Raw genomic sequence first — 18933 nt, forward strand, 5'->3', positions numbered from 1 at the left:
TGTGGATTATAACTGTGTAGGGCTTTTTCTTACGGGAATAGAACTTCACTTTGCAAGTATGTATTGATATAACAGATTGAGACGTTCAGGGCAATGAAGTGTACGTGAGCCTTATGATTTAACAGGAAACTATTCAAAGCCTGGGAACTTAGTCTGAAAAGTGACATTATGCTTAATTTGGCTCCCATGACAGAGCTCCCATCAAGCTGAACTATTCTGCTCCAGAAGCCGATTAACCAGGCTAGCTCAGTGCCTTGGCAGCACTCCTTGCAAGTTCATTTCGTTCCTTTAGGGAGATACTTGTCTCTCAAATAGCACCAAGCGCTAGGAATGACTGCTATTTTTTTTCCTCTGTCACCGAGTCATTGATTCTGTCATCTCGACTTCTGTGTATTTGGGAAGGAGGGGGAATTTGTACCCAACTTTAAAGTGTTGTTCTATGAAGCAACTTTCTTTGTAAGGAAAAAGCCTGGAGTTTGGAGTCAAAGCCTAAAAACTAGATCCATGATGCTGGCAATAACCTCAGGCAAGTCATCTTACACTTCTGCCTCATTCATTAGTTATTCAGATGTGAATGCTAAACACAATTAGGAACATATATTACTGCATAGGGAGAGCAAAAAAGCACTGCTCTCAAAGAAAAAAAATCTGTAGAATATAGTGCATGTCTAGCCTACTTGGACACCTATGGGAGGTCTATAACACAGTATTGCTTTCTTGGCTGGAAAACAGCTGTTATCATTTGCAGTGGTATTTAGTAGTCACTAATGAAGATGCAGAGGACATGAGTTAAGCTTTATGGTGTAATGCATTTGGCCCTGTGTGCCTCCTGGGTGATCAGTGAAGCCAAGTGACTTAAACCAGTGAAAATGTGCTCCGAGATATCTGAGACCCCTTAGCCTCTCCGGCCTCTCCAACGCTCATCTCCCCAGCTGTGGATTTTTTTGTGGTTGTTGGTTTGCAGGTGAGCTATTCATCACTGTTGTTATTCTTGATTATTCTTAACCCCTTAAAGGTATGATTTTTAAAAACGATCCTACACAACATCAATACACTTTTACAGGAAAATGAATGATGCAAACCCAGAAATTGGTGATTAAGTGTAAGGAGAGCAAATGATCCAAATCTTGAGCTGCTTTTTCGTGTGAATTTGCAATGTCTGTTAGACTTTGAAATCAAATCTCAGCACCAATCCTTCCAGCGGCAGCAGGGTGGGGGTCTCCGTGCAGGCAGAACCAAGGTGTGCTGTGGCAGCGAGCGGGATGAGCTCAGCAGCCTAATTAGCGTGGGCGAGTCCAGAGCCAAGTGCCAGCGCCCCAGGGGCAGTTACAACAACCCCTGCCCCAGACCTCTCTGCAGCCGGTGCTCTTGGCTCCCTCCTGCTGCCGTTAGCCCCGGTGAGCCCCAGGCACGCACCTGGGGAGGGGGCACCAGCTGTTGGGTGTGTGGCCATCAAAGTAAACTGCTTTAATTGCCTCTCCTGGGGGGGGGAGGACTGGGCAGAAGTGGTTGAGGAGTCCTGTGAGCAGACGCTAAGGTGAGCCAGGGCTGTTTGTCCGGGGTCGGGTGGCTGTCACCCTGCGGGTTCGTCTGCCTAATACACAAATAGTGATGAATTTGGCTAATTTTTTGCAACTGTGGGTCACCCTTCAGTGACGCTTAATGCGTGTTTTAGCACCCTGCAATGCCGTGGAAGGGGAAGCCCGCACCGTGTCGCGGGGGTAGCAGCCCTCCTTTCGGCTTTCGCGTCCTCCCGCACCGTAACCCCGGCGGGGCAGGGTCGGGCCCTCCCGCCGCCCGGGGCTGAGGCGGCGGAACGGCGGCGGCTGGGCCCGCGTTGCCGCCGGGGCGCTGTTGGGACGGACCGGCCGGGTGCAGCGCCGTCATGGCCGCCGAGCCCGCGGACCCCCGCGTCCTCAACTTTAACGTTGGCGTCCTGGGCCACATCGACAGCGGGAAGACGGCGCTGGCCCGGGCGCTGAGCACCACCGGCTCCACCGCCGCCTTCGACCGGGCGCCGCAGAGCCGGGCGAGGGGCATCACGCTGGACCTGGGCTTCTCCTGCCTGCGCACCGCCCTGCCGCCCCAGCTGGGCCCGGGGCCCGGCGAGCTCCAGTTCACCCTGGTCGACTGCCCGGGGCACGCCTCCCTCATCCGCACCATCATCGGCGGTAAGGGGGGGGGGCAGCGAGGGCGGCCACCCCCGCCCCGGGGCTCTGGGGGCGGGGGGTCACCTGCCGGGGTGCCCCGGCCCTCAGCGAGGTCCCGGCGTCCCCCGGTAAAGGCGAGCAGGGCCCTTCCAGCCCGCGGGAGCCCGCCGGTGCTGGGAGCTTTGCTCGAGCCCGTCGGGGCCCCGTCTCTGGCTGCCCGGCCGTGCCCGGCGAGGGGACGGTGTGGGTAGGGTGTCGGGCTTGTCACGGGCCTCGGGACACGGTCACACTAAGTAATTGCCCCTCAAATAAAATAGTGGTACTCTGAGAAAAGCAGTTAGTAAATGTGAATCTTTTGGGTGCGCTCGGGGCAGTCAGGCCTGGTCAGTTTCCTTGCACTTACTGGGAAAAAAGTTTTCCGTATTGTGTACGGAGACCTTGTTTGTGGTACCTAAGGGCAGGATTAACTTCTATTTTCTCACTCGTTAGAGCTGTCGGAGCTCAGAGCGTGTTCCCCGGCTGAGAGCTGTGGTGTACCTGCTGGACATGCTCCTGCTGGACTTTTGTCTTGGGCACTGGGGAATTCTAACGTGATAATCTTATGTTTGCTAAAATCCGTGAAAATTATTTCTAACTTTCCATTTTAGTCTTTGTAGATGATATTGGAAAGTTAATCTGGTTTGCATTAGAGCTCTTTTTAAATTAGTTCACCTTGCTCTATGAGAAATAACACCTCCCCCTTCCATCTCCTGTAAAAAGAGTTAAGAGGTGGTTGGTGCTTGGCTAAGGATATAATGGAGTTGCAGCTGTTAAAAGTAATCGCAGGTCAATAAATTGCAACTACCAGGGACCTTTGAAAGTTCAGTTCCTATGCCTTTCCATTGCTAGTGTCTCTTTAGTGTCATGTGGTAGTTTTGTAGTACCTGTAGTCAACCGGTAGTTTTGTAATGAAGTCTTACGTTTCTTCTCAGCTAGACTGAGGTTCAGACCAAGTTACATTCATTCATCATCATGAAAAGTATCTCATCTGTATTGAACAGATGTAATGTTTGTAAATGGTGTTAGCAGCAACTGCATCGTATTGTTTGTATTTCTTTTGGATAGGATAATAAACATTTACTTACTTCTCGATTTCACCAGCAGCAAAGAGCTCTGTGCAATTAACGTGTGCTCTGCAGCTGCAGGGGAGGAGTGGCTGCGAGCTAAATTCCAGAAACCTGTGATCTCTTAGTCTTCTTTTGTACTTCACAATCAGCTGTTATCCTTAAGTAATCGTAAGCACCTGATTATCTTCTAAAGAACAAAGTTTACTTTGGCAAACGGCAACTTTTCTTGGATGTACTGAAGAGTGACTTGTAGTTAGACATTCCTTTCTGCCAGAAAGAACTAATCTGAGTGGGGTAAACTTTCTCATGAAGAGGACATGGGAAAACCTGGAAAAACGGCTTTTTTCTTTTTTTTTAATCACTTTAACGCTTATCTGAGGTGATTGTTTAATACATAGACTACTTGTCTATGCTTCCTATCGTTTGTATGAAGAGTTTCAAAGCATTTAGTTACAGCACTCCACACTGGTTAAGTAGGTTATTCTAATTTCCTTATTGATAGGCTGTGCTGGGAGAAAAAAAGTTGTGGACAGTGGATTAGAGTAGACTGTGTGACAGAGTTTTCTCCCCAGCCAAAATGATTCTTTACAGGTAGCAACTCGGCTACATAAGCATGTCAAAATTGCTTAGTTCCAGTTATACTAGATTATATGTCTTAGTGAAAACATTTGATTAGTGTGACTTACTGCAATTCTGTGTATTAAGGAAGAGTTGTAGAGAAAATGCAGTATTGTGTTAATACTTAGTTTAAAGAGTTAGAAATCTCAGTTTTCTGCTTTATAGCATACGTGTATCTTGGTAGTGGATGCTTTTTTTTAACTACCGAGTTTAAAAGGTGAAACCTTGATGATAAAACCTGATCTGTGCCTGTGGGACTATTTAGGTGCTTACGGTTTCAGTATGGTTTGGTGAAACTCAAAGTGAAGTATACCATATCTTGTGTAACAGGATACATCCTTCACTGTTTAGGTGTCTGTATTTCAATATTACTAACTTTTCCCGCTCTTCAGAAATGGAAAACCAGGCCTCCCAGATAATGATACTTTAAAAATCTGGGTTGTTTTTATCTGTTTCCTAATAATGACTGTTTAGGGTTCATCATTCCAAGCATTTTCTTTGCAACCAGGAATGCTACTGCTTTTTTCTTTTTGATGGAATCCGTGATTTTCCTGTTACTACAGATTTTCTATATATAAGGTTTTTAAATAAAACATAAGTGCAAAGTACTTTATTTTCCTGTGTTTATTATGCACCTCAGATTTCTCACACCTCTTTAAAATACTGCTCTTCTGAAATGAAGTCCTGCGATAGCTGTAGGTGTGAGTTAACCTACAGAAAAGCAAGAGCTGGGAAGGCTGTGGGAAAGGGAGTTGGATGTGAGGAATCAGAGGACAACAGAAGGCTCTGAAGTATCCTTCTTGTCTGTGTTAGTCCTGTGCATGCAGCTTTTGCAGTAGAAGCTACAGGTGGGAAAATATGTTACTGTGTGCTCTTATTTAAAGCTCTCTTTTTTTCTTTTTTCTTTTGTTTTTTGCTATATTGAAAGTGGTATAAACTAGTTGGCTCCCCCTTGAGTGACCCTGTCTTATGGAAACACTATCAGCTCTGGCTGGGTAGCACCAGCATTACTCAGTCAGGTCTCCCAGGAGGCAACTAGCTCAAGGGGTTCCTTCTCGGGAGCTCCTCACTGGCTTCACAAGGGAAGCCAGTAGCCTTTTTCTTTTATTTCAGCTCTTCTCTTCTAGGGTGCCGTTTTCATCAGTGGTGTCCCAGGCTATCTTCTAGTCTGATTCCATCCTCTCAGTCATCTTTTCTGTGCTCCCATAGTGTTCTGAGGGTTAATTCCTCTGATAAATCTGCTTACAGATTAAATAATACTATTTACCATTCTTTAACATATTTCTGTATCTAGGTAATACTTGAAGTGGATTTTTTCGTGGCTGGATCTAGTATTGCGTTTTTGTCATCCTATGCCAGGTAGTGCTTGACCTTGCAAATACTTCTCACAGTTGCTCACAAGATGCTTATTTGGAGACAATGCCTTAGGATTAAATGAATGCAGAATAGTTGAGCAGTAACCAAATGGAATGGAAAATAGAAGTCGTATTTCATTCTGTGTGGCTACATTTTTCTTGCAAAGCTTGTCCTTGAAAACAAAACATATCAAATGTTAAATCAAAAGATTATTTTTTTACCTGCATGCTGGGAATTGGAAATGTTGCAGACAGTTCCACCCAAGACGCTTTCTTAAAATTTTAACTGGAAGGTGATAGTCAAGGTTGGAATGGAATAAATGATGGGCACTTACTACAGAACTGCTTACTGTGTCATGCCTTTCACTTGTATTTAAACTGTACTGGTTTATTCTTCAACAGCAGACTCTTGTGCGTCTGATGTGGCAGGGATGTATTGTTATTGTGGGTAGCTGTATGGCTTACACTGTGTTATATATTTCTTTTTGTCTTACTCTTTCAAACAGCAAGAACAGAATTCTTTATTTTACAATAATTTAAAGACTTTTTCCCATGGTCTAGCAGGATTTTGTATATCATGTATCAAGCAATGCAAAAAATACTGTATTTATAGCCATTCCTAGTTGACTTGCTAAACCTCAAGTAACCGAATTTTAAGGGTCAATTCTTTAGCTTGTCACAAGCAATAAGAAGCACCTGCGTCAGCCTCATGCCTGCTTTCTGCACTGAGGGAATCATGCAAGATGCAGTACCGCTGCTTTTATAATTTCTGTGCTTTTCTATTGCTATAGAGGTTTAGAGTGTGATTTTGTTGAAATTTCACACCGAGATGCGGTAGTTTCTGTCACAGTCCTATGGGTTTTTTTAAGCTTTAGTTCTTTTGTTAAATTTCGGTAAAGTAAAATAAGAGTTGCTTTTCCATTTGTTTGTTGCAGAGCTCTGCATCCAGCAGGGTCTGGAATGGTTTCTCCAACGAGTTCAGCAGTAAGGGATGCCTGCAGAGAGGTTATATGAGTTAATCTGCCAGAAGAAATTCAATCCCCATATTTCATTTTAAGACCACTTTGCGTAGCAAAGTAGTTTAACCAGTAGCAGATTTTTTACTTGCTGATGGTTAATTTCATGCCCTACAAAGGGTCAGCACACTAATACAGAAGAACATGATTACCTCATCCTGGCTTCCCCACACAGGCAGCGAAGGGACGCCGCCGTGTTTGGTTTGGGTGAGCTGTTGTCAGATGCCCTTTATCTGTTGGATTTTGAGATGGGTCCTCAAAAGAACTTCTAAAAAAGAAAGTTGCCTTTTTTTTTTTTTTCCCCCCATGAAGTTCAAAGGACAGAGTAGCCTTATAGGGTTTTAATTGGAAAGCTACTGCTTGACCCTGGTTGTCTAAACCTGGGGAGGGAGGGGAAATTCTGACAAACTTGTAGTTTTGTAGCTCTTATGCCTGTCTGAACCTTTGACCTTTTTACTTTATAACTAGAGCTTCATTGTCACCATTTGTCCCTGCAGTTCCTTTCAAAGAAAACTGCCTTGCGAGTGTCTGTTTCCACTTTGCTGCTGTGTTCTGTTAAGGAAGGGTATTAATTCATACCTGATACATTGGAGGGGCCAAGACTTTTGAACTTGCACAAGAGCTTGGGGAGGGGGAAAGGAGCGTAGCAAAAGCATGTCTTGCTGATGCAAATGAGTACAATGAAAACAGTCTTGGGAGATCAAGGGAAATGTGGTCTTGCTACCAGCATTCAAATTCAGTCAGATGCAGATTATTTGTAAGATTAACAGAGCGCACACAAAAAAAGTATTTTTATCACAGATTGTTTTGGTGAGTTTTAAGAGGATTTGTAAACTCAGGGTTACCTTTGGGTTACTGTTATGAAAATACACTTCTGTCAGTGTTAACTCTTGCTTGTTGACACCTTTGTGAAGGTGTGACAGTTCTCATTTTTTCCATTCCAGGTGAGTAAGCAACTAGAGTTTTATAGTTGTAGAGTGTAGGGGCAGATGGCGTAAGTTGATGCTGTTGAATGCACGTGTTGAAGGGAAACCTAAATGTTCTCTAGAGGAGAGTGCCTTGTGTTATTCAGTGGATACCATTCTGGTCAGAGAGAAGTCGCTGGAGACTCTTGAGGACTCTGGCTGCCCGCTTGAAGTGAGAATAACGTAATAATGAACCTTGCTCTGGTGAAAAAAATATTAAAATACAACTCCCATGTCATGTAATTCACATTAACAAGCCTTTATGTAGTGGTTGATGTTATGGAAGTATGCATGGGGCAAGAGAGTTCAACTAGCACTAATGTGAATGTTTTCTAAGCCCTATTAAACTTGTTGGGTTCATGGTGCTTGTAAATTGCTGACGCTGCTTTGTATTAAAAATGCAAATAAATAAACATTTCTGTAAATGAAAACACTTTCCTCTTGAAATTGAAACAGTGTCTTTTTTTTAATTCACTTTAAGTAGTTTGGCTGGTGCCTGATACTCGTCTGAGAAATTAAAGGAGTATTTTTTTATTGACATTTTAAAATGAAGGCCACTTCTAATTAAGGAGCTATGCATAAAGAAAAGGCAGCTGGTATAAAAAAATACTGCTGCTCTACAATTCCCCCCAAAGTGCAGCTTTGCCTCCTGGACGTGTCAGTGCACAAGAGGGCAGTGTTTGCTCACAATGTGGGATCCTGAGGACAAGGACACAGGGTAACAGGTCAGCAGGGATGGAGTGACCTCACTTTGAATCGAAACAGAATTAAGGAGAAGATTTGGAACATAACTGTGGCTTAATTTTTCCCATTCCTAAAGAAAATACCCTCTGTTTTTTAAGGAAGGTTAGTCTTATTCCATCTACAGTTTGAATAGTGCTTTTTATACCTGATGCAATAAAACTGTATGGGGTGTTGTCTTACACATTACATGAGGTGTGAGTTACACAGGTGAGATGAAACAGCTGGTTTTCACTCAAGTTCCATGTGAGTGCTGTAACTCTTCATCTACATAGAAAGGGCTATTTTTTTAATTTACCTTTATGGAAAGTTTATCTGCTTTAACCTGTAAAACAATTGGTGATGTGGGAACCATGGAATTTAGTGTACACAATTATTTTTTTCTGCATTTCTTCATGTCGTAACTGAGCAAAACCAAGGCAGTTGTACTGAATCTGTGTTGAGCCACTTTTGTGCTATGTAGGGTTTGTTCGGTGAGCTTAAGAGTAGAATAAAACTTGGTTTTGTGTTTCTACCAGGGCACTTTAAATAGTGGTCTTCATGTAGAATTTTTATCTATCTGTATTGTAACTTTGATGGTTCTAACTTTCCATTTATTGTGCAACACTTCTCACTTCTGCGTGTATTAATGTTTTTTGAGTTATGTGACAGCAAGACTAGTCTAATTGGGTGCTACAATTTCTATTCTATGCCCTCCACTTTTTTGACTTGAAGCTGATTTCTCTGTTAAAGTTACGCAGAATCAACAAGCTCCTAAACTATACCTCAAATCTTAAGTAATATTATAGAGCAAAACAGGGAGAGTCTTCCTTTCCTTTTATGGGTTGAAAAGTTTAAAAGAAGCAGGAGACCATCATCTTCTGGTCTCAACAGTTAGAGTGAATAATCACGTTTTCTTCTTGTAAGAATCCTGACAGTAATGTACTGTTTCCTGTGTTTGGTTAAAAAAAAAAAATTAATCCTGCATATCTTGTTCTGAAGATGTGATTTATAATTGAATACTCAATGTTAAATATTGATTGTAAACATGAGTGGCTTTACTGAACCTTGTTTGAATGTTAAATTGTCTCTTGCTAACATAGGACAATTTTTCTACAAAGCTTTTGAGTGGTTGTGTGCATACTTGCTTGTATACAACAAAATTGTGCTAATTCACACTTCATTATTTGACACAAAAACTTGACAGCTTCTCAGGAAAACATAATAACCAAGCGCTGTAATGGTGCTGACTGAGTCTGTTTGATCATTCTTCCTATTGATTTAAAAACAGAATTTCTTTGTTCCATCATACTGTGTGCAAGTATTCATCAACCAGCCACAGGCCCTTACATTTCACTTTTGCTTCATGTTTCCCCTTGCTTGAAATTTATTTTCTAAGCTGCTTGGGAAAGTTGTCAAGCTTTATTAATCCATTTTCAGATGTTTTTAAATATCAGCTAACATAGTGAAGTCTTATAAATACCTGCATAAAATCTAGAACAACTTACTGTAAAATATGAAGCATGGTTATAGTTAAAATTACATGTGTCAAAATAAATTTAAAGCACATTTTTCAAAGTAGTATTGTTACTGATGATGTTTGTTTGCTTACTAAATAGTCCAATTTAGCAATTCAGTGGTCTTCTAATCAACAAACTGGCTTAATAAGGTTCTACTGTATTTGTTCTACAGCGTGATTTAGAAGTTGTCTTCAATTAGTAGATGCTAGATAGATGTTGAATGATATGTTGCTTATGTATAGAACCCACTTTTAATAGCTAGTTTAACTTGATGGAGCCATGAACTGAGCTTCCTTAGTATGTTTCTCTGGGCTTTTTTGTTTGTTTGTACTAGATGTAATAATATATGTTCTTGGATGACTGTTAGAAAGTACTGTTTATCAAACCCCCTAGAAAAGCAAAATGCCGATGGAAAAATCTAAGTTATAATTGTTAAGTAGACACAACAGATCTTGTAGCAAAGCGAGCAAACCAAACCCCCACATTGTCATTGTTAAAGTCCCTTAAGTGGAATAAAAAGTTATTTCTCTGTGTGGCAGCTAGTTGTTTTCTGTCTAGGAACCCCTAAGGTTGGCCTGGCAAGCTGGAGAGCAAGGACAGATGTTCTGTGGTGGTAATTTCCAGCTGGATTCTTGAATGCATTGTGTTCTGTGGGTCACAGCTCATAACGGAGCATAACTGAGTGAGAGCTCCAGCAAAGAAAGACTTGAACAGCTTGTACGCTAGCAACGATTGCAAAGATACTCTGCATTCTGTGAGAAAATATTCTCTGTGCTATCTGTAAAATTCAGATTAAATAGCCATTCTGAAGTGCTTCCTTTAAACTGTTTGCTTTCAAAAAGCGTTGCAGGCTAAGTAAATACCAATAATTCTTATTTTCCTATCTCCTTATCAGTTACTCTACCAAAATGTTCTTGCACAGCCTATCTAATCTCTTCAAGTGAACATGAAATGGTTAGTGTTGGCTTCCAATTTGAATTATGATATCTGTTTCAAACTTCAGCTGATTAATTCTATGTTAGATTGTAATTATCAGCATTACCAGCACTAGGGGTGGTTGCGGCCAGACAAACATATATACGTATGTTGAATGTAACAGCAGAGCGAGTTGGTGAATAGTGGGAGAAAAGGAAATGGAATATAGATGATAGCTTACACAAAAATGAATAAATTTGTGTTCAGAAGCATCGTGGGGGTAAGGGATGATAAGGGGGAGTGAAAAATAAAAGTTTGAATTTTCAGATTTATAGGAGAAGTTGACCTAAGTAAAAATCCAGCCCCTCAGCCCCAGTTTCAGAGAAGAGATGATTCATTTGGGGTTACGGTTTTGTTTAAAAACTTATTTTTCTTTTACTCTATGCCATAGAAGGAACACGAATGTTGTTTTGTCCGCTGCAGATCTGCTTTTTCTGCAGTGCCAGAAAAGTGAATTTAATCCAATCCCCTGTAGCAGTTGCTTGTCTTCTGTGCCAAAGTTTTCCTTTGTTTTGTGTCTTATTTGGGATGCAACAAGTGGTTGGCATATAAGAGGAGCTGGTACTCTGAGATTTTGGGTGATCTTTTTAATTGTGGAACTTTGCCTCATTTTGTTTGGCAAAGTTTCACCTGTTTTTCTTTCCATTAAATGTATTGTGGAGCAGGTGAGCATATTTTAGAGATGACTCCTGTATATATAAAATTTGAAATGGTTTTTGAGAACCTGTTGGGTAAGGAAAAGCTATAGAAGTGTTTGAGAATTGTTGGTAGAACTATCCAATTATATTAATGGGGCTAGGCAAGGGGAAATGTCTTTTGTCGTAGATGTTCATTCATACTTAAATCTGCTTTTCTTATATTAAAGGCTTCCCTTCCAGCAGTATTGCTTTGGAGAAAAAAATTTCCAAAGCATGCAAAAACTGCGTTTCAGAGAAAGAAACAAAATTATTGTAGTTTTCTTTTTTAGGATCAAGAAGAGGGGGAGGGAAAATGGTTTCCTTGTATTTGACCGTGCTGTTGGATGGAAGACAAAGCTCAGTCTCTCTTGCTGACTAATGTCATCATCGAGGCATTTTTTTCTCCCACAGAGCAATTTTGTCTCCATTGAGACCCCCACAGCCATTGGCAAGACCATGGCCTGAGATTAAATCTCATGCTTGGGTGAAATTCTAATGACTGTAATTGTTTCCTCTTTTTAAGTCTGTGGTCCCTTCATCAAAGAGTGGTGCGGAAATTATGCATTTATGTTATAAAAAGGGAGGTCATGATTACCTGAACCTGTGGTTGACTTTGGGGGATTCTGCGTTGTGTTCTGGCAGTGGTTATCCGTGCTGACATTCTAGTATGTGAAATGATTTAAAGTGTGGCTTGGAGTATATATGTAAAGTGCTAGCGCTGTGCCTCGGTCCTCTCGGGTTTGTGCCGCTCTCGTTCGGCTGTCACCCGCTGCCGTGTGACTGCACCACGCAGGGGAACGGTAGCAGCTCTTGTGTTTTGGCGATTTGTTGGAATGGGAGAGAAGGAAAAATAGTAAATGTGGGTCGAGGTAGGTTTCTGTGAATGATCCGTAGCAAGGGTGAGCTCCTAAGCTAGGGCAGCCATGAAATAGTGCTGGAGTTGCGTCTCCCCCAAATTGCAAAGGGCTTAGGACCTATCAGTAAGTATTGCTGTTAACCTGTAAAAGTTAACACTTAAAAGTTAAGTGTTTACTGGAGGTGTTCGCCATCTTGAAGGATCGCACCGGTGTGGCAGTGCTGGTTGTGGAGGAACTGAACATCAGTGTGGCTGTGAATGTGGATATGAAAAAAAAGTTGCACACAATTTCATAGAGGTAGCTTGCCTGATCCTGCGAAATTGGAACATTTGTGTGCATCAGTCTTGCTGTGTGATGGAAAAATTCAGATAAGTATTTTGTGTTATTTGACTTTATTGTGCAGTTCTATATGTATACAACTTTGGAACCATACTCTCCCCTAACTTCTTTGAAGACGTATGAAAAAATAACATACTGTGCGTTTAGCATAAAATTTTTGAAGTTTATACTCTAATTTATGAAGTAGCCTTTAAACACATCAGAACACAACACACTGACGAAGAGGCATTTCATCGGAGAATAAGGAAAATGTTTCAAATGATTCTTAATTTTAAGTGTCTAGGCTGCATTTAGAGACTAAAGAAACTTCAAAACATTGTCATTCTTAAAACAATTCAGCATCAGAATCTTTCCCTGATGTGAGATGATAACTATTTAGTTTAGAGTATTGAAAAGTACAACAACAAAATCCGAACTGTCAGCGGTGCTGTTCACTTCAGGGACCAGCTTTGGGCATCTAACACAAACTTTGCTGCCTGGCAATATTGTAACTCGATAATATGCCTTATTTTAAAAATTCCTTAAAGCCTGAAATGCAAGGTTTTACACCAAAACTATTATTGTGTATTTATACATGTATAAATAAAATCCATAATTAAAAAAAAACCCTTGACATAATTGTCAGTAATATTTATCCTTGTGTATGGCATACCAACAGTATTGCTAAACATTCAAAAGTCACGAGTTGGGCATCCTTAAGGAAGTTGCTTAAGGAAATAGTTTTGTTCTTTTCAAAGTGCTTGCTCTGTGATGGGTTTTCACCCTGTGTCAGGGACCAACATAAGTATTTCTTTCCCTGAGCAGGCTTTTCACCTGACTAACAACTGAGATCCTCCCATCATTTCAAGTGCTGTGATAAAGTTTGTGGTGCCTGATGATGTTTACCCATGTGTTTGTAATTGAGCTCTCCCTTCACTCTCTCTGGTGTGTATTATGATATCCAGTAATGCTACCTTTCTCTGTCCAAAATTGCTATTTAACTGGAATCTCTTGTGGGAAGAGATGCACTTGTCTGTGGTGCTGTACAGTGCATTGAGGGGCAATATAAAAAAAAAAAAAAGCATATTTGGTTAAATCAAACTGTGCCAGACTTTGCATGGAGAAAATACCCTTTTGCTTAAGGGAAAGAAAGGGTTTTGAACTGAAGCTGAATTCTTTAAAAAAAAAAAAAAAAACCAAACAAAACCAAAATCAGTGGCTGAAAATCCAGTCTTTACAGAAAGTTCATCTACGGATGTGTTTTCATTACCAAACTGTGTTCAGTAACAAATTGTGTGTGTGTTTGGGTGTTTTTTTGTTATGCGTCCCTAAATGTGTTTTCTTTTTTGATTTGAAGCTTTATTTACTGTATGAAATAGTTGATTATTCTAGTTATAGCCAGCACTGCTTTTGTGGGGTTTAATGTTTTCTTTGTTGTAATTTAAAGCCAAACAATGTGAAGATAAATTTAACTTTTGGGGTATTTTTAAACATAAGCCTCACTGTCCATTTCTTTACCCATCTGGCAGCAAGAAACCAGCGAGTGCTTAACTTATCTTAAAAGAACACTGGTGTGTTTTTTTTTTTTTTTTGGTTGTTTTTTTTTTTTTAGAAATGTAGTGAAATTGATGCAGTGGTTGAAAGTTATTTTGATTACTGAACTTGTTTTTCCTGTTGAATTTTAAAAATCTTTATTTTTGTCCCGTTAAGAAAATGGTAGACTGTAGCTGGGAAAATTGTAGACCACATATAAAGTGAGGTCAGGTTTATGGAACTTTTTTGTGTGTTCTTACATAGAATTGAGTCAATCTTAGGTAAAACCAGAATTGACTAATGTGCAATTTAAATTAGTTGACAGTATCCTTTCAAAGCTTATGCATACTGTTCTAGACATTTTTGCACTAACTTATGAGTTCATATAAAACATTCTTGTAACTATTATTCCAATTGTTCTTAAGTTGTCTGATATCATATGCTGCTAAAATGGGTAGTTCAGCAGCATTTTCAGTTTGTATTGGGGAGGCAACAACTTCATAGCATCTCAAATGCAACTGTGTTTACTGCTTTTTTTGGATGCTGAAAATTTTCAGGACACTAGGATGAAATAATCAAAAAGCACGCATTTTGGGGATGTTGTTACTCTGTTTGGAATCTGTTACGCTTTCTGTGAAAGATTTGTACTTTTGTCCCAGTCTGTGTAGGTTCCCCTTTATGCGCTGTTTGCTCAGAAGTGGAATAAATAAGTTCTATGAATGAGAAATGCGTTTCTGCTAAGAGAATGCTGAAATGAGGTCAGTTCCCTAAAATAAATAAATAAATATTCATTTAGGTGTCAGAAGCATTGTACAGTACAGATGCAGAAAAGCAGCCAAGATCTGTTTAGCTGAAACAGAACATATATGAGAACTTCTCATAAGAAGCCGAGCTGTGCAGTTAACAGTCATGGTTGAAATACAGGATGCTCGAGCACTAGCTTATAGGCGGCAAACGTGACGTTGTAGTAGGTCAGCAGCATAGACCATCAAGCTAGTTTTCCAAAATTAAATATATTCTGGAAAATACAGTTTGCTGCTAAGTGGTAATGATCACTGCAAAATATTTTAAATGCCTGAGTTGTAATCTCTCTTTCTACTTCTGTTAGCTCTGAACAACCAGAAAAAATTGAGCTTTAATCACCGAAGCTGTCCTCTTTCTTGGCAACTTCAGCATTTCATTTAGCAGTGATTAGTACTCTTCAATTATGCATTCGTTTATCTTAGTGATGCATTTACAGTTAGAGATAAGTTGGTTTATTGAATTTGGCTGATGCTTAGCAATTTCAGCAGGGTTTTTTTTTCTTGCCGTGTAAGAACATGCAAGAAAGCAGTAAAGAAGGGTTTATAGTCTTGGCATTGCTTTTAATGTTAGTCTTACCTGAGGGTTTTTTTTTTTTTTTTAAGAAAAGCAAAAAATGAGTTTGGGTGTCGTTCCCCTCCGCCCCTCAAAGTTATAACTTTCAGAAATTCTGTTCTGAAGTCCATCTCCAGGCTTTGCCTGTCTGCTGGACATCAGTGGTCTATGGAATGCCTCTTCCAAGTGCAGGGGAATAAGCAGTGGAGCCGGCTGATCTTGAAGCTTGTAAATGAAATGGGTTTTTCTCCATGTTCATAAACTGGCAGTTCCACAAACGAATTAAAAGATCTTTTTCCTTTTCTTAAGGGGGGTCAGGGAAGAAGGAAAAGAGGAGGGACAGTGTAGTGGGAAATAAGAGTTGAAGAGCAATTTCTTGGTACTTGTATGTTGTGCTTTCCTATATGAGTAAGAGGGAGGAGGAGATAAAAGCTGCCCTTGTTCGTTTTTTGTCATAACTGGGTAAGAATTAAATTTAGGTGGGCACTGGTGGACTGTGAGGTAGAATGGTTTGTGGCAGGGGGAGTGGTGTTGCTGATAAATCACCTTGGCTTCACTTCTGTTTGTCTCATGTTTTTTGTTTGTATGTGTTAAGAGTATGTATTTGGTTTGCTTCCAGATTTAACAGTATACAAGCCTGAGTTCCAGTTTATTAACAGAACTGAAGTATTCTTCTTTTCCTGCCCAGTGCTGCTGCAGAGGGAATAGATTGTTGCTGCTATTTCTTGGTACTGAAAACTTCAAAACTTTCATTTTGCTGGTAAAGCCCTTCCTAAAACTTGTGTACTCTGAGATGTTGTGATTTAATTTTCCTTGGACCAACAGATTTTAGTGCTCTGGGAAAGGCAAATCTTCTCATTGCACACTTAACTCTTATCTTTCTGAGTAAGAGAGAACATTATGTATGTTTAAACATGGTGACTATAAATGAGCAAATTTTTTTAAATTTTTTTTCCCCTTGTGGTCTCTTACGTCTCCCCCCCATCTCCAATGTGTACCTTACTTAACAGGACAGTCTAGTGGTAAAAATCATAGAAATGGATGATAGTGTTACTTTATTAAGGAAGGAAAAAAAATTTAAATACTCATTTATGTGTTTTTTATCTTTTTTTTCACCTCTCTGTAGACCAGTCATTAAAGACTATTTCATTTTCTGTACTTATATTACTTACTTTTTTTCCTCCTCATACACTTTATTTCAATGCTATATTTTAACAAAACGGCAAGATAATTTTTTCCTCAAAAGCAGATTAACTGTGACATTTTAAACATAATTAATAAAAAATAATTTCTTGGAAGTTCTTTAAGGAACTCTTCTAATAAAATTTAATTTAATTCTATAGTAAATTGTCAGTAAGAATATACTTAATAAAGTTCCTTTGTATTTCTCTTCTCTTATTATTATATGGTTCTTCAACAGCAGTTGTCTTTATCGTTTGATGTGAAGACTGAAGTGGCTAGATAACAAATGAAGCATATTTACTTAAGTTCATTTGAAATTAAATTCTCATTCTGAGCTTCCCCTCCCTTGTTCTGTAATTCTAGTTCTTGCTGTCAGAAAGCTTAATTTAGAATCTATTGTTCTCTCGGAGTCCAGAAGATGTGAATGGGGAAACAAGACCTAACAAAATGTGAAAAGTAATAGTTAAGAATGAAAAAAAAAATATAAAAAACTCACACAAGGCAAAATCATCTAAGAATGGGTTTCTGTGGAGAGGGAAGTGTGTAATCTTCAGATATTCTTCATATACTTTTGATACTGTTTTGTATTCTGGCTTAGGAATTTCTTCTTTTGGTCACCTGCAAAATTGTATTGCGGAGGTTAGATCAGTGAGTGCAGGTGATTTTCCTGGGCTTCTGGGCACTTTATTTCCATAATCCCATCCGAGCTGGATAGTGATGGCTCAGGGCTTGTAGTTGCTGCTCTTTGAACTTTAGCTGTCACTAGTGGTCTCTTGAAATGTGCCATTTTTAAACAGTGAAAATGCAAATTTACAGGTATGGCATACTATGGAATAGAAGCATTACTGCTTTGCACTCCATATTATTTTCTTGTTTATCTGGGATTCATAGTCTGTGTTGTGTATTTCCATTGAATAACTTGAGCGGTGCCAGCATTCCTGAGAGCTGGTCACATGAGCCTGGCAGAGCAATGCGTCTTCTGAGCGGACTTTGTTTTCTGTAGGCTTTCTTCCCACTTCCCTGGGGATGCTTTAGCTTGAAAATTTCGATTTAGATTTGGGAGAGAAGAAGTAGTTCTTAATTATCAGCTGAAACCTAGGAGGGTGAGTGTGGGATGCAGAGCTGGGAGACCTGTTGTACTTTTTCTTCTGGTGACCCTTCTTGGTCAAAGAAGCACAGCTCTGGTCATGATGAAGGTTTTGATCTTGAGTAATGTTCTACTTAACCAACAGGTGCTACTGCTCACAGGCAGTGTATACAATCTGCCGCTACTACTTGTAAAACGCCTGTACTTCTGAGTCAGCACTTGCGTTTTGTTCAGTTGTTCATTCATCCTAGAGAAAATGCTGGGGGACTTGCTCTGAATTATTCTGAAATACCTATGCTAATCTAAGCATGTTCTGTTATATATAGTATTTGAGCTGTACTGTGAAATTACTGTGCAGGGTTGAACAGCTTCACCCTTTGAGATTCCTCAAAATACCTAATAGAAAACTTTTTTTTTCTCTAATTATAAGGGTTTTTAGAGATAAAAGGACTGGTTTTGTATGTTAATGGTTTCTATATGTTCACCTCAGAAGATCTATGCTTTTCTAAGTATAAAACTGGAAGCAATACAATAACCTGGCTGTGTCCAAGATTAAAATGTTTTCATTATTGGTCTAAATTTAGCCTGTGAGCTTTTTAAAGCTGGGGCCTTGCTTTGTGTTTATCTGTGAGGTGCCACACGTGCTTGTGGCTCTGTAGAGGTAACAGTTCAGAGCCCAGTTGGGTGATCTGCATCCACGCAGCCGTGTAGCAATGAGCTCTGTAAGGGAGCTTGCAGGATTCAGGTCCAAACTAGTACAAACTCAGACCAGATCTGTATTTTGCTCCTTAGTTGACTGCAAAGCTTCATTCATACAAGTATCTCCTTTTAAATAATCCAAAGCGTTTTTTTTTTTTTTTAAACTAATACTCTACCAGTGAAATTTGTAATATCTTTTTATGGCACTTACTCTGCTGTCAAATTTTTTTAAAAGTCATCTGTTTATAAATTACGATGCCTTAGCTTTTTCACCTTCCCTCCTATTAGTACTGTTGAAAACATTTACCTCTAGTATTGCTACTGTCTCTTATCTCTGTGTAGTTATAGATCATTAAATTCCAGCCCCTCTTAATACAGTATAAATTCTAATCTTGGCAAGTATTGTGTCTAGTTTTATTTAGTAATTAAACTCTGCGCTGCTTTCCTCCTTTACAGTGAGCATTACCTTTTGTATTACAGTGGACTTTTATTAATTATATGGAGAATGTATTAATGTGAAACACGAATACTGTACAACCTGCAATATCTGGAGTGCTTTGTAGCATTGGCAATTTAGATAGTGTATCCAGCATGATATAGTTTGATTTATCCTGAAGTACTGGGATGTGAGATTTACATGACTGTTGACCCCTTGGGGCTATTCTGAAATGAGGTGTGTATCTTGTGCAATCCTAGTCAGCAAAAATTTAAATAAAAATAAATATACTGTCAAAAGCCCTTCCGTTGGCCTGGCAGGAAGTATGAAATAATACCATATTCTTGATAACAGCTTCCTCGG

The 18933-nt window shown here is 39.8% G+C and overlaps 1 protein-coding gene across 2 annotated transcripts in view; it reads left to right on the plus strand.

Annotated features, from left to right (window-relative positions):
* Positions 1 to 1867: 1867 nt before the first annotated feature.
* The window catches only part of EEFSEC (eukaryotic elongation factor, selenocysteine-tRNA specific), a 126962-nt gene continuing 109896 nt past the window's right edge, over positions 1868 to 18933 (plus strand). Inside the window, exon 1 of one of the 2 annotated variants that reach the window (XM_074152014.1) lies at positions 1868 to 2171. In XM_074152014.1, the coding sequence (XP_074008115.1) occupies positions 1886 to 2171 (286 nt within the window). In that variant the 5' untranslated portion in view covers positions 1868 to 1885. The remainder of the gene's footprint in view (positions 2172 to 18933) is intronic. The other variant, XM_074152015.1, reaches the window with a different exon arrangement.

This window comes from Numenius arquata, chromosome 8, assembly GCF_964106895.1.
Source record: "Numenius arquata chromosome 8, bNumArq3.hap1.1, whole genome shotgun sequence".
Classification (NCBI taxonomy): domain Eukaryota; kingdom Metazoa; phylum Chordata; class Aves; order Charadriiformes; family Scolopacidae; genus Numenius; species Numenius arquata.